Source organism: Rana temporaria, chromosome 5 (genome assembly GCF_905171775.1).
Source record: "Rana temporaria chromosome 5, aRanTem1.1, whole genome shotgun sequence".
Lineage (NCBI taxonomy): Eukaryota > Metazoa > Chordata > Amphibia > Anura > Ranidae > Rana > Rana temporaria.
In genome coordinates, this window is record NC_053493.1 from 412,303,465 (window position 1) to 412,320,194 (window position 16,730).

The 16,730-nt window shown below is 51.2% G+C and overlaps 1 protein-coding gene across 1 annotated transcript in view; it reads right to left on the reverse strand.

The window, feature by feature from the left end:
- Positions 1–16,730, reverse strand: part of FAM83H (family with sequence similarity 83 member H) — a 126,588-nt gene that overhangs the window by 11,285 nt on the left and 98,573 nt on the right. The window contains exon 3 of the mRNA XM_040355060.1: positions 13,683–13,847. Coding sequence (XP_040210994.1) covers positions 13,683–13,847 — 165 coding nt within the window. The remainder of the gene's footprint in view (positions 1–13,682; positions 13,848–16,730) is intronic.

A 16,730-nucleotide genomic window follows, 5' to 3' on the forward strand; every position in this document is an offset into this window, starting at 1 on the left:
ATTTATAAATAATATAAAGTGCATCACAAGAGTCCACAGAGTTCCCATTTTAAACCTGAATCCGCAGAGTTCCCCTACACCAGTGATGGTGAACCTTGGCACCCCAGATGTTTTGGAACTACGTTTCCCATGATGCTCAACTACACTGCAGAGTACAGGAGCATCATGGGAAATGTAGTTCCAAAACATCTGTGGTGCCAAGGTTCACCATCACTGCCCTACACTGTAAGGGGGGGGGGGGGGGACTCAGCAGACTGACGTACGGGAGAACTCTGGGGACTCTGACCTAAGGGGTGCTCTGGGAACCCCGATTTAAGGGGGGAACACTGAGAACACATTACACTCTCGGCTTAGACAACTGCAGACAGCAACCTTGCTGGGAAGCCAGAGTCCGGTCTGAATAATGTGTCTGGGTTTCAGGTGGTCTGAAACCCGGACGCATGATTCGAAACCCAAACTGTCCGTGTGAATCCCGAACAGGTGGCAATCTTACTAGGAACGCCCACTCCTCCATACCGACATTCACCCATGAAGGCATTTTGATATTTGCATACGGTAACTTCTCGCAAAGGGCCCGCCCGCTGCTTGTATCAGGACTGAGGGCCCCTGAGAAGAGGCAGGGTGCTGTGATGTTTCCAGGAAGCTATGTACAGCCCCCTGCCTGCCCCTCCCACCAAGCTATGTACAGCCCCCTGCCTGCCGCTCCCACCAAGCTATGTACAGCCCCCTGCCTGCCCCTCCCACCAAGCTATGTACAGCCCCCTGCCTGCCGCTCCCACCAAGCTATGTACAGCCCCCTGCCTGCCCCTCCCACCAAGCTATGTACAGCCCCCTGCCTGCCGCTCCCACCAAGCTATGTACAGCCCCCTGCCTGCCCCTCCCACCAAGCTATGTACAGCCCCCTGCCTGCCCCTCCCACCAAGCTATGTACAGCCCCCTGCCTGCCCCTCCCACCAAGCTATGTACAGCCCCCTGCCTGCCCCTCCCACCAAGCTATGTACAGCACCCTGCCTGCCCCTCCCACCAGCCATGATCTGGCCGGAAATGCACAGAGAAGCACAGAGTCTCTGTGCTTCGCTATGATGTCATCACTGAGACTATGATCACTGACCACTGAGTGATGTCACTGGGTCTAACATATGGTGTATAATGAAAACGAAAAGGTTTTATTTATATAAATATGTTGCTCATGGGAGAGGGAGGAACAAGGGAAAAGAAAAATATAATCAGATTAACCACTTGCTGACCGCCTCCTGTACACATATACACACACACACAGGCAGAATGGCAAGGCTACGCAAAGCAACATACAGGTACGTTGCTTTGAATTTGCCGCCGTGCGGGCGGGCGCGCTCCCCTGCCACAAGCTCCGTGCCCATGGGACCCGCGGACTCTATGTCCGCCGGTGTCCCGCGATCGTGTCACGGAGCAGCAGAACGGGGTGATGCCTGTATAAATAAGGCATTTCCCTGTTCTGCCCAGTGACAGGACAGTGATCTACTGCTCCCTGTCATCAGGAGTGGTGATCAGTGTTGTGTCACAGTAATCCACACAGTTAAAATCATTCTCTAGAACACACTTAACCCCTCCCTCGCCCCCTAGTGGTTAACCCCTTCCCTGCCAGTGTCATTTAAAAATGTGAATGGTTCCAAAATATCGCCAAAAGTGTCCGATGTGTCCGCCATAATGTCGCAGTCACGATAAAAATCGCCGATCGCCGCCATTACTAGCAAAAAAAATAATAATTATAATACAAATGCCATAAAACGATCCCCTATTTTGTAGACGATATGGGCCAGATTCTCGTCCAGCGGCGTATCTCTGCGGCGGCGTAACGTATCCGATTTACGTTACGCCGCCGCAACTTAGACGGGCAAGTGCTGTATTCTCAAAGCACTTGCTCCGTAAGTTGCGGCGGCGTAGCGTAAATCAGCCGGCGTAAGCCCGCCTAATTCAAATTTGGATCAGGGGGGCGTTTTATGTAAATCTTCTGTGACCCGGCGAGATTGACGTTTTTCACGAACGGCGCATGCGCCGTCCGTGGAATTTCCCAGTGTGCATTGCTCCAAAAGTATGCCGCAAGGACGTGAACGTAAATGATGTCCAGCCCCATTCACGGACGACTTACGCAAACGACGTAACTTTTTCAAATTTCGACGCGGGAACGACGGCCATACTTAACATTGGTACGCCGCACTTACGCCACCATATAGCAGGTGTAACTATACTCCGGGAAAAGCCTAACGTAAACGGTGTAACTTTACTGCGTCGGCTGGGCGTACGTTCGGGAATTTGCGTATTTAGCTCATTTACATATTTCGACGTGTAAATCAGCGTACACGCCCCTAGCGGCCAGCGTAAAAATGCAGTTACAATCCGACAGCGTAAGAGACTTATGCCTGTCGGATCTAACAGATATCTATGCATAACTGATTCTAAGAATCAGGCGCATAGATACGACCGGCCGGACGCAGAGATACGACGGCGTATCTGGACATACGCCGTCGTATCTCCTCTAAGAATCTGGGCCTATAACTTTTGCGCAAACCAATCAATGAACGCTTATTGCGATTTTTTTTACCAAAAATATGTAGAAGAATCCCTATTGGCCTAAATTTTTTATATTTTTTGGGGATATTTATTAATCGCAAAAAGTAAAAAATATTGCTTTTTTTCCCCAAACTGTCGTTCTATTTTTGTTTATAGCGCCAAAAATAAAAACCGCAGAGGTGATCAAATATCACCAAAAGAAAGCTCTATTTGTGGGGGGGGGGGGGGGGGGGGAGGACGGCAATTTTGTTTAGGAGCCACACCGCACGACAGCGCAATTGTCGGTTAAAGTGACGCAGTGCCGAATCGCAAAAAGTGGCCTGGTCATTCAAATGCGGGGCTGAAGTGGTCTGGTGTACTCAGGGCCGCAATTCTATTATTATTTTTTTCATAATCCATTGGATAAAGTAGGGCAGCCGCCCATTCACAAGTCGGCAGTGAAGTCGTAAGGCTTTGCCTGTTTCCCCTAGTGTGAATGGCGGTGCGGGACCTGCATCGATCGTGGGATCGGCATCGGGGGGGCCATCAGCGCGGGCAAGTAGGACAGGTAAGTGTCCTTATTAAAAGTCAGCAGCTACACTGTTAGTAGCTCCTGACTTTAAAAAAAAAAAACAAATTTGCGGGTGGAATCCCGCTTTAACTTTCCAATGAAACTGCATTTTCTGCAGACAGATGCTGCAGATACGGGAACTCCCTCAAGGTGGCGCCATTATCCTGGTTTGTTTTGCCTCTGAGCTGCTCTTTGAAGATGCAATGCTCCAGGTCAGACATATAAATGGGCAATATGTAGAGAATAAAAAATGTATTCCTACAAGCTGTTCCTCTTGGTTCCGATTTATTCCTGGGGATGGATCTCATTCAAAAATCCTCAGAACAACGTAATGGAACTGGAAGGTGTGAATTGTTCAGCCACCAGAAATAAATAATAATAGGACAATAGGTGAGATGGATGAATGGATGGATGGATGAGTGGATGGATGAGTGAGTTGGTGAGCAGATGGATGGAAGGATGGATTAGTGGGATGGATGGATGGTTGGATTAGTGGGATGGATGGATTAGTGGTTAATGGATGAGTGTGTGGATTGATGGATGGATAAGTGGTGGGGGGGGGGGGTAAATGATTGTGTTGGAGGGTGGATGGATGGTTGGGAGTGTGAATGGATGGATTAATAAGTGGTTGGATGGATGGGTGTGTGAGTGGTTGGATGAACCAGTGGATGGATTGATGGGTGGATGAATGAATATGTGATTGGATGGATGGATGAATGAATACGTGATTGGATGGATGGATGAATGAATACGTGATTGGATGGATCGGTGGATGGATGGATGAATTAGTGATTAAATGGATGGGTGTGTGGTGACAGGATGGATGAATGGATGGATAGATTGATGGATGGATGAATTAGTGATTGGATGGATGGGTGTGTGAGTGGTTTGATAGAGTGATTGGATGGACCAGTGGATGGACCAGTGGATGGATTGATGGGTGAATGAATGAATAGGCGATTGGATGGATGGATGAATTAATACGTGATTGGATGGATGGGTGTGTGGTGACAGGATGGATGAATAGATTGATGGACGGGTGAATTAGTGATTGGATGGATGGATGGGTGTGTGAGAGGTTTGATAGAGTGATTGGATGGACCAGTGGATTGATTGATGGGTGGATGAATGAATAGGCGATTGGATGGATGGATGAATGAATGAAAACATGATTGGATGGATCGGTGGATGGATGAATTAGTGATTGGATGGATGGGTGTGTGGGTGGGTGGCTGGATGGATGGATGGATGAGAGGTTGGATGGATCAGTGAATGAATAAATAAATAGGAGATTGGATGGATGGGTGTGTGGTTAGATGGTTCAGTGGGTGGATCAGTGGATGGATTGATGGATGGATTAATGAATAGGTGATTGGATGGATTGATGGATGGATGAATTAGTGATTGGATGGATGGGTGTGTGGTGACAGGATGGATGAATTAGTGGTTGGATGGATTGATGGATGGGTGGATGGATGAGTGGTTGGATGGAGCAGTGGATGGATTGACAGTTGGGTAGATTAGTGAATAAGTGATTGGATGGATGGGTGTGTGGGTGGATGGATGAATAGATGGATGAATTGGTGATTGGATGGATGGGTGTGTGGGTGGATGGATGGATGGATGGATGAGTTGTTGGATGGATTGGTGAATGAATAAATAAATAGGAGATTGGGTGTGTGGTTAGATGGATCGGTGGATGGATGAATAAGTGATTGGATGGATGGGGGGTGTGTGGGTGGATGGTTCGGTGGGTGGATCAGTGAATAGGTGATTGGATGGATCGGTGGGTGGATAGATGAATAAGTAATTAAATGGATGGGTATGTGGGTGGCTGGATCGGTGAATGGGTGGATCAGTGAATGGATTGATGGGTGGATGGATGGATGACTAAGGGATTGGGTGTGTATATGGGTGTGTGGGTGGCTGGATGGAGAAGTGGTTGGATGGATTGATGGATGGGTGGATGGATGAGTGGTTGGATGGAGCAGTGGATGGATTGACGGTTGGGTAGATTAGTGAATAAGTGATTGGATGGATGGGTGTGTGGGTGGCTGGATGGATGAGTGGTTGGATGGATCAGTGGATGGATGAGTGGGTGGATAGATGGATGGATGAATAAGGGATTGGGTGGATGGATGAGTGGTTGGATGGATCGGTGGATTGATGGTTGGGTGGATGGGTGAAAAAGTGATTGGATGGATTGGTGTGTGGATGGATGGATGAGTGGTTGGACTGGGTTGATGAGTAGAAGGATGGGTGGATGGGAGGGTGAATAGATGGTTGGGAGGGTGGATGGATTGATGTTTGGGAGGATGGATGGTTGGGAGAGTGGATGGATTGATGGTTGGGAGAGTGGATGGATTGATGGTTGGGAGGGTGGATGGATGGGTGGATGGTTGGGAGGGTGAATGGATGGTTGGGAGGGTGGATGGATGGTTGGGAGGGTGGATGGATGGGTGGGTGGATGGTTGGGAGGGTGGATGGATGGGTGGGTGGATGGTTGGGAGGGTGGATGGATGGGTGGGTGGATGGTTGGGAGGGTGGATGGATGGGTGGGTGGATGGTTGGTAGGGTGGATGGATGGGTGGGTGGATGGTTGGGAGGGTGGATGGATGGATGGTTGGGAGGGTGGATGGATGGATGGATGGGAGGGTGGGTGGATGGTTGGGAGGATGGATGGGTGGGTGGATGGCTGTTTGGGTGGGTGGATGGATGGATGGGAGGGTGGATGGATGGGTGGGTGGATGGTTGGGAGGGTGGATGGATGGGAGGGTGGATGGATGGGTGGGAGGGTGGATGGATGGATGGATGGGAGGGTGGGTGGATGGTTGGGAGGGTGGATGGATGGGTGGGAGGGTGGATGGATGGATGGGAGGGTGGGTGGATGGTTGGGAGGATGGATGGGTGGGTGGATGGATGGATGGCTGTTTGGGTGGGAGGGTGGATGGATGGTTGGGAGGGTGGATGGATGGGTGGGTGGATGGTTGGGAGGGTGGATGGATGGGTGGGAGGGTGGATGGATGGATGGGAGGGTGGGTGGATGGTTGGGAGGATGGATGGGTGGGTGGATGGATGGATGGATGGATGGTTGGGAGGATGGATGGATGGTTGGGAGGATGGATGGATGGGAGGGTGGATGGATGGATGGATGGTTGGGAGGATGGATGGATGGTTGGGAGGATGGATGGATGGGAGGGTGGATGGATGGTTGGGAGGGTGGATGGATGGTTGGGAGGGTGGATGGATGGGTGGGAGGGTGGATGGATGGGTGGGTGGATGGTTGGGAGGGTGGATGGATGGGTGGGTGGATGGTTGGGAGGGTGGATGGATGGGTGGGTGGATGGTTGGGAGGGTGGATGGATGGGTGGATGGTTGGGAGGGTGGATGGATGGGTGGATGGTTGGGAGGGTGGATGGTTGGGAGGATGGATGGGTGGGTGGATGGATGGATGGATGGATGGTTGGGAGGATGGATGGATGGTTGGGAGGATGGATGGGTGGGTGGATGGATGGATGGATGGTTGGGAGGATGGATGGATGGTTGGGAGGGTGGATGGATGGATGGGAGGGTGGATGGATGGTTGGGAGGGTGGATGGATGGTTGGGAGGGTGGATGGATGGGTGGGAGGGTGGATGGATGGGTGGGTGGATGGTTGGGAGGGTGGATGGATGGGTGGGTGGATGGTTGGGAGGGTGGATGGATGGGTGGATGGTTGGGAGGGTGGATGGATGGGTGGATGGTTGGGAGGGTGGATGGTTGGGAGGGTGGATGGTTGGGAGGGTGGATGGATGGATGGTTGGGAGGGTGGATGGATGGATGGATGGGAGGGTGGATGGATGGTTGGGAGGATGGATGGATGGATGGTTGGGAGGGTGGATGGATGGGTGGGTGGATGGTTGGGAGGGTGGATGGGAGGGTGGGTGGGTGGATGGATGGGTGGGAGGGTGGGTGGATGGTTGGGAGGGTGGATGGATGGGTGGGAGGGTGGATGGATGGATGGATGGATGGGAGGGTGGGTGGATGGTTGGGAGGATGGATGGGTGGGTGGATGGATGGATGGCTGTTTGGGTGGGAGGGTGGATGGATGGTTGGGAGGGTGGATGGTTGGGAGGGTGGATGGATGGGTGGGAGGGTGGATGGATGGATGGGAGGGTGGGTGGATGGTTGGGAGGATGGATGGGTGGGTGGATGGATGGCTGTTTGGGTGGGTGGGTGGATGGATGGATGGATGGGAGGATGGATGGATGGTTGGGAGGATGGATGGATGGGAGGGTGGATGGATGGTTGGGAGGGTGGGTGGTTGGGAGGGTGGATGGATGGATGGATGGTTGGGAGGGTGGATGGATGGATGGATGGTTGGGAGGGTGGATGGATGGATGGATGGTTGGGAGGGTGGATGGATGGATGGATGGATGGGAGGGTGGGTGGATGGTTGGGAGGGTGGATGGATGGGTGGGAGGGTGGATGGATGGATGGATGGGAGGGTGGGTGGATGGTTGGGAGGATGGATGGGTGGGTGGATGGATGGATGGCTGTTTGGGTGGGAGGGTGGATGGATGGTTGGGAGGGTGGATGGATGGGTGGGTGGATGGTTGGGAGGGTGGATGGATGGATGGTTGGGAGGGTGGATGGATGGATGGATGGTTGGGAGGGTGGATGGATGGTTGGGAGGATGGATCGATGGGAGGGTGGATGGATGGATGGATGGTTGGGAGGGTGGATGGTTGGGAGGGTGGATGGATGGATGGTTGGGAGAATGGATGGTTGGGAGGGTGGTCCTGAAGATGTCTGTGTGCTCGCAGTGCCCCCCGCAGGATGCAGACACACAGACGGTATATGACAGCTGGTGTGCGGGAGAGAAGCTCGGCAGGCGTGGTCACATGTCACCAGCTGTCATTACACCATAAATACAGGAGACACACTTGGGTGGGTGGGGGAGGGTATTTACAGGTAAATAGAGGGCCTTCTATGGGAGAATACAATCAGGATTATTCATGTTATTAGGAGATGGGGCTGCAGGGCTGATGGCGATGACAGGTGCATAGTGGGATAATGAGCGACCGCAGCCTGCGGCCATATTTAGGAGCAGAAGTTTTCCATTTCTGTTCCATTTAATCAGGTTGTAGCTGATAGAAAAAGCCCACACACACTACAATCATCCAACAACCACATTTAAAAACGGCAACCAAACTAAGCATCTCATGATTAAATTATATAAAGGTGAGCGGGTGCCATAGAGATTTCTCCTTCTCAGCTGCCGATCGGTAAATCTGCAAAATCTGGAGTGAGGCTGGACACCGTAATCGGGTGGAATATGAAGGTGGAGATTGGTTGATCTCAGTACATTGAAGACAGCTCATAAGTGGAACCATTATGCATAGGATGCATTAAGGTGAATACACAGGAACCTTGACAACCCCTTTAAGTGTGTGTTCCCTCACTGTGTTCTAACTATGTGGGGACCGGGCAGGGGAGTGACTAGGAGAGATTGTAGAAACAGACGATCTGTCTCCTCTCCTCTGACAGCCCAGGGATTTGTGCGTTTACACACACAAATCCTCGTGCTTGGGCCCGTGCACAGGATCGCGCGTGGCCAGCGGTAATCGCGCATCGTGTTCCCCGCCATGCAGCGGGCGCTTGCGTGCCTCCAGCCACGCTCGCACACCCTCTGCTGGCTCTCCCGGGCAAAGCCTTATATGTACAGGATTTCGCCCAGGAGAGCCATTCTGGCGCAGTATATCTGTGTGAGCCGGTCGGGAACCAGTTAATATGTACAGTCTGGAGGAAATGAGGGAAAGCATGGACATGATTGAAACCTTTAGAGCCATGAAGGGGGTGAAGAACGTTTAGGAGTATAGGAATTTCAACATGAAGCCAACATCACCAACACGGGGACATGACCTCAAAGTAGAGGAAAGTTCAAGATTAACCTTAGCAAAGTATTATTTCACAGAAAGAGAAGTTGACGTTTGGAACAGACTTCCAGCAGAGGTGGCGAGACTAAGTGCCCACGTGTCCCGGATTGCCCGGGACTGTCCCGCAACTGACATGTCTGTCCCGGGTCCCGTGTACCTTCATTCTGTGACAATACAATGTCCCGGAATGAAATAGAGGACACAGCCACCCCCTATAAACTAATAACTACCGTATTTATCGGCGTATACCGCGCACTTTTTTGCCCTGAAAATCAGGGCAAAAACGTGGGTGCGCGGTATACGCCGATACCCGCTTTCCCGCGCCGAGTTTTGAATACTGCGCCGACATATACCGAGCGCAGTACACTCGGGTATAGTCGGGGAGTCTTGGCTCCTTCCGCGCTCACGTCCTGGATGTACAGGACGTCAGCGCGAGAGTTGCCGAGCATTGCCGACAATACACGAGTGTACTGCGCTCTGAATATGTCGGTGCAGTATTCAAAACTTGGCGCGGGAAACGAGCGGGGAGGACGCGAGGACGCCGCAGAAGGACGCCGGACCCGACGAAGAGGACACCCAAAGCCGCAGATGGACGCCGGACCCGACAAAGAGGACACCCGAAGCCGCAGAAGGACGCCGGACCCGACGAAGAGGACACCCGAAGCCGCAGACGAATGACGGACCCGGCGAGGCCGCCGATGGACGCCGCGCAAGACACCAAAACTGTAAGTACAAAAAAAAAAAAATTCCACAGGATTCGGGGCAACTTTAGGGGTGCGCGGTATACACGGGAGCGCGTTATACCGCGATAAATACGGTACATTTCCAGAACTGGTTGACAATTTACTCTCAGAGCATGATACCGGGAGAGAGGCCTGCGCCTAGTGCAGCACTGCTATCCCCACCCACCTCGGCACCTCCTCCGGCACCCAGCGGCAAGCAGCAGGGACTGGTGTGATCTTCACTCTCCAGATAGTGACGTCACTCCTTTCCTTCTACACACGTGGCTCATGCCGAGGGAGTGACAGCAGCACTGCATCTGGTGGCAAGTGGCACTGCATCTGGTGGCAGGCTATGGGTGGCAAGTGGCACTGCATCTGGTGGCAGGCTATGGGGGGCAAGCGGCACTGCATCTGGTGGCAGGCTATGGGGGGCAAGCAGCACTGCATCTGGTGGCACTGCATCTGGTGGCAGGCTATGGGTTTAGCAAGCGGCATTGCATCTGGTGGCAGGCTATGGGGGGCAAGCAGCACTGCATCTGGTGGCAGGTGGCACATTCACCTGACAAATAACCCGCCGCCAAATTCCCCATCAACCCCAAGACTACATTACCCACACCCCCTCGCTCACCTTCCCCAAAAAAAGATGAGGGGGGGGGGGGTTGTAAATGTGGGACTATCAACAGTAGGAGAGTATAAAACATGCTTGGGACTAACACAGATCGATAACTCAGACAGTGTCAGACTCAACGGACCATTTGGTCTTCTTCTGCCATCACCTCTTCTAGGTTCCTATGATAGACAGATAGCCAGATTCAGTAAGACCTGCCCAACGTTAGGCAGGCGTAGCGCATCTCATATACGCTACGCCGCCATAAGTTAGAGAGGCAAGTGCTGTATTCACAAAGCACTTGCGTCCTAAGTTAAGGCGGCGTAGCGTAAATGGGCCGGCGTAAGCCGCCTAATTTAAATTGTGTTGAGGTGGGCGTGTTTTATGCAAATAAACAATGACCCCACGTAAATGACGTTTTGAACAAGCGTCGCATAGAATGCCTAAGATACGTCGAACACTGCCTACTACATGAACGTAACTTAGGCACAGCCCTATTCGCGTACGACTTACGCAAACTACGTAAAAAGACACGCTTGTTCCGACGTCCATACTTTGCATGGGCTGCGCCACCTAGAGACCAGCTTTATCTTTACGCCGGCGTAGGTCTTCCGTAAACGGCGTAACCAATTGCGACGGGCGTACGTACGTTCGTGAATCGGCGTATATTGCTCATTTGCATATTTGACGTGGAAAACGACGGAAGCGCCACCTAGCGGCCAGCGTAAATATGCACCCTAAGATACGACGGCATAGGAGACTTACGCCGCTCGTATCTTAGCCTAATTTAAGCGTATCTGGTTTCCAGAATTTACGACGGCGTAGATTCAGAGTTACGACGGCGTATCTACTGATACGCCGGCGTAACTCTCTCTGAATCCGGCCAAGAAGCCCCTTTCCTCCTAGCCAGGCTCAGCAGTGCGGGTCACTCTTCTTGCATTGCTTCTTCCATGGGAAATCTAGTCCTATCGTCTTCCAGGGAAGGCGGTCAGAAGAATGCATGGACGTTGTGCCGTTTATAGACACAGTTCTAAATAGCTGCAGTAAAAAGATCCTGCTGCTTTTATTGGTTCGGGGGTCAAGGCCTTAGAGGGGGGAGGGGTAGTTTCTATTATCCAGGTCCTGTATCAGTTTAGAAGGCCGGTATAGAAAAGGACGATATACATTTGGGTGGGATTTACTAAAAGTGGTGCGCACAGAATCGTGGGCAGTTGTGCTTAGTAACCAATCAGCATTCTAACTTCAGATTGTTCATTTAGGCTTTGGCAATAAAACCTGGAAGCGGACTGGTTACTCTACGGCTGCATCAGAATCAGTGTGCACCAGTTTTAGTGAATCCCCCCCCCCCCCAATTCACCAACTAGAGCCGATGCTACCACTAGGCAAACTAGGTAGCCGCCTAGGGAGCCCGGCCACTGGTGTTCCTACTATCTTCTCTCTGCTACAAGCAACTAAGTCTCAGCATCAGCAGGCAGCCGCCGCTCCGTTCGCACATAGTGTCAGAGGCGCAGCGGCGGGGGAAGACTGTGTCTGTGTCCCGACTCCCGAATGAATGGAAGCAAGCAAACATTCATTGATGGGCGCTGGTGAGGCTGCATGTGATGGGCCCTGGTAGGGCTGCATTTGATGGGCCCTGGTGAGGCTGCATTTGATGGGCCCTGGTGAGGCTGCATTTGATGGGCCCTGGTGAGGCTGCATTTGATGGGCCCTGGTGAGGCTGCATTTGATGGGCCCTGGTGAGGCTGCATTTGATGGGCCCTGGTGAGGCTGCATTTGATGGGCCCTGGTGAGGCTGCATTTGATGGGCCCTGGTGAGGCTGCATTTGATGGGCCCTGGTAGGGCTGCATTTGATGGGCCCCGGTGAGGCTGCATTTGATGAGCCCCGGTGAGGCTGCATTTGATGGGCGCGGGTGAGGCTGCATGTGATGGGCGCGGGTGAGGCTGCATGTGATGGGCCCTGGTGAGGCTGCATGTGATGGGCCCTGGTGAGGCTGCATTTGATGGGCCCTGGTGAGGCTGCATTTGATGGGCCCTGGTGAGGCTGCATTTGATGGGCCCTGGTGAGGCTGCATTTGATGGGCCCCGGTGAGGCTGCATTTGATGGGCCCCGGTGAGGCTGCATTTGATGGGCCCCGGTGAGGCTGCATTTGATGGGCCCCGGTGAGGCTGCATTTGATGGGCCCCGGTGAGGCTGCATTGATGGGCAATGGTGAGGTTGCATTTGATGGGCGCTGGTGAGGCTGCATTTGATGGGCGCTGGTGAGGCTGCATTTGATGGGCAATGGTGAGACTGCATTTGATGGGCAATGGTGAGGCTGCATTTGATGGGCAATGGTGAGGCTGTATTTGATGGGCAATGGTGAGGCTGCATTGATGGGCAATGGTGAGGCTGCATTTGATGGGCAATGGTGAGGCTGTATTTGATGGGCAATGGTGAGGCTGCATTGATGAGCAATGGTGAGGCTGCATTGATGGGCAATGGTGAGGTTGCATTTGATGGGCGCTGGTGAGGCTGCATTTGAACGTAAAAAGGTAGAGTATACATGGGCAGGGCAAAGGGGGTGGAGTCAGGTGTGGGGCGGCAAAATGAGGTTTCGCCTAGGGTGTCAAAAATCCTTGCACCAGCCCTGTCACCAACTGTACAAAGCTAAAGTCCTTCCAGTTACGGGTTAACAATGCACACTTCAGATGTGACCTCTAACTTGCACAGTTGTACCGGCTTTTCTCCTAAACTGAATTGGCTTCCTCCGATTTCACTGCACACTGTGAACTTCTCACCATGTGCATTCGAAGCTGCTGCAGGTCAGATAAGAGCCCCGCCCCATTTCCTGGCTGGAGAACATCCAGCATCATCTAGTCTTTTACTCCCCAGCCTGACAGTCCTTGACCCGCCCCCGAGGATCCTTGGTGACAATCAGGCTATGCATGGGACAACGAGTGACCAACCCAAAGCCCCTGGCCGGTCTGGAGGACCTTTCGTCATTCTCACATGTTCACATATTTTGGTTTCCACGAGTAATGAGAGCAATCATTTGAGTGGACAAGGTTGTGGATGGAGTGGAGAAGGGTTACAACCTCTTAGGTTTTTATGGTTGTCTATCCTTGGGGAGCCACTTATGAAACTTACTATCCCAATGATGGTGGTCACTGAGAAAACAAGAACAGAGGTTTTAACCCTTCCCCACTCAATCCAAAACGACACTGGTTGCTTCTGACAGTCAGAGCGGAGTCATCTGCCCATCCTATGGTTCAATCAGCCCACCCAGACATCTGGTCTGGATAAGCGGGGGAGGGGGTTAAAGTGTGTCGGGGGGAAGGGAGCGGTGGGACTCACCTCTACGAAGTTCAGGTTGACCCGGCACTTGGCGGCCATGTCCAGGAAGTGGTCAGAGTTCATGTTGTCCAGGATGACGTAGACGGGGACGCGGCGGGCGGCCGCATCCAGCAGGTCGGAGAGGATGTCCACGTCGGTGAAAACGTCCATTACGATCGCAATGACCTGCAGAGGAAGATTAAAACCATTAAATGTCAGCCAGAGACAGATGCCGACAGCGCGATCACCATTATCATTACATGGGCGCATATCAGAGCGATGAAAAACACAAACCCAACAATAATACAAATACAGGAACGCCAGAAGCAGAATATATCAAGGAGCTCTGCAGATCTCTAGATAGGGCAGTGATGGGATAATCTGCAGAATATATCAATATGTACCCATCAGGGGGAGATGGGATGGAGCAATGTTCTGCAGATTTCTGAGAGGTCTGTGACGCAATATTCTGTCAGGTATACAGTTGTGCTCATAAGTTTACATACCCTGGCAGAATTTATGGTTTCTTGGCCATTTTCCAGAGAATATGAATGAGAACACAAAGGCCCGGATTCACGTAGAAGAGCGCATCTTTGTGCGGGCGTAACGTATCCTATTTACGTTACGCCTCCACAACTTTGACAGGCAAGTGCCGTATTCTCAAACCAAAGTTGCGGCGGCGTAGCGTAAATAGGCCGGCGTAAGCCCGCCTAATTCAAATGTTGAAGATGTGGGCGTGTGTTATGTGAATTTAATGTGACCCCAAGTAAATGACGCTTTTTACGAACGGCGCATGCGCCGTCCGTGAAAGTATCCCAGTGCGCATGCTCCAAATTAACCCGCAAGAAGCCAATGCTTTCGACGTTAACGTAAATGACACCCAGCCCCATTCGCGAACGACTTACGCAAACAACGTAATAAATTTGACGCTGGCCCGACGTCCATACTTAACATTGGTACGCCTCATAGAGCAGGGGTAACTTTACGCCGGGAAAAGCCCAACGTAAAACGGCGTATCTGTAATGCGACGGCCGGGCGTACATTCGTGAATTGGCGTATCTAGCCGATTTACATATTTCTAGGCGTAAATCAGCGTACACGCCCCTAGCGGCCAGCGTAAATATGCAGCTAAGATCCGACAGCGTAGGAGACTTACGCTGGTCGTATCTTATACAAATTCTGGCGTATCTGATTCTTTGAATCAGGCGCATAGATACGACGGCTCAGATTTAGAGTTACGACAGCGTATCTGGAGATACGCCGGCGTAACTCGTACGAGAATCCAGGCCAAAGACGTTTCTTTCAGTCCTGGTTAGTGTTTGGATGGAGCCATTTATTATCAATCAACTCGGTTTACTCTTTTTACATCATAATCACAACAGAAACTCCCCAAATGACCCCGATCAAAAGTTTCCATACCCTGGTGATTTTGGCATGATAACACGCACACAAGTTGACACAAAGGGGTTTGAATGGCTATTAACCACTTAAGACAAGGACCTTTTAGGCAGGTAAAAGGACCCGGCAGTTTTTGCGATTCGGCACTGCGTCACTTTAACTGACAATTGCGCGGTCGTGCAACGGGGCTCCCAAACAAAATTGGCGTTTTTTTCCCCCCACAAATAGAGCTTTCTTTTGGTGGTATTTGATCACCTCTGCGGTTTTTATTTTTTGCGCTATAAACAAAAATAGAGCGACAATTGAAATGAAAAAAAAAATGCAATATTTTTGACTTTTTGCTATAATAAATACCCCCCAAAAATATATATTAAAAAAAATGTTTTCCTCAGTTTAGGTCGATACGTATTTTTCTACCTATTTTTGGTAAAAAAAAAAAAAATCGCAATTAGCATTTATCGGTTGGTTTGCGCAAAATTTATAGCGTTTACAAAATAGGGGATAGTTTTACTGTATTTTTTTATTAATTTTTTTTTTTTTTTACTACTAATGGCGGCGATCAGCGTTTTTTTTTCATGACTGCGACATAATGGCGGACACATCGGACAATTTTGACATTAAAAATGCATTGTTTACTGTGAAAATGACAATTGCAGTTTGGGAGTTAACCACAAGGGGGTTAACCATTGCGTGTGCCCGCGACCCGCGGCTGGGCACTTAAAGAGGACGTACCTGTACGTGCTTGTGCCCACCTGTGCCATTCTGCCGACGTATATGTGCAGGAGGCGGTCCTTAAGTGGTTAAGGGTAACCCCCAAGGCAATAAAAAAGCGGCATGGGGTCCCCATACCAGACCCTTATCCAAGCATGCAGCCTGGCAGGTCAGAAAAAGGGGGTGGGGGCGAGCGAGCACCCCCCCTCCTGAACCGTACCAGATCGCATGCCCTCAACATGAGGGGGGTTTTGGGGCAGGAGGACCTTGCTCCCCCTCACCCCAAAGCACCTTGTCCCCATGTTGATAACAAGGGCCTCTTCCCGACAACCCTGGCCGTTGGTTGTTGGGGTCTGAGGGCGGGGGGGCTTATCAGAATCTGGGAGCTCCCTTTAACAAGGGACAATGTACAATGTGTGTGTTTCTGTAATATAATTGTGCCAAATACCTTCGTTATAGCGCCGCTCTGCGCTTCTAAGACCCGCCGGAGCTCTCTTCCCCGCAATTATATTACAGAAACGCACACATTGTACATTATATTCTACTGTAATAGAGTGGATTATAGGATTTTACAAGAACTTTAAACTAGGGCTTATTTTTGGGGTAGGGCTTATATTGCAGAACTCCTGGAAAATTATACTAGGTCTTATTTTCGGGGAAACACAGTAGGCAGATTGCAAGCGTTTTTCTTTTTTACATTGGTGACCTTTTGAGCTGTACAAAATCTCGGCAAAAAAACGTGCGACTTTCTGCCTGAGGATGAAAACGCTCAGGTGTGAATGCAGCCTGATGGTTCAGTTGGGCTTTAAGCCTGAAAAACACAAAAAAAAGTCAACGATGAGCCTTAAATCCACGGCTACCACCATAGCAGGAGCACAAATTTGTGTGATTTTTGGCTCTTCAAAGCTTGTAGAGATAGAAGACACTTTTTCCCCCCATAGAGATGTTGGTCCTCAGAAA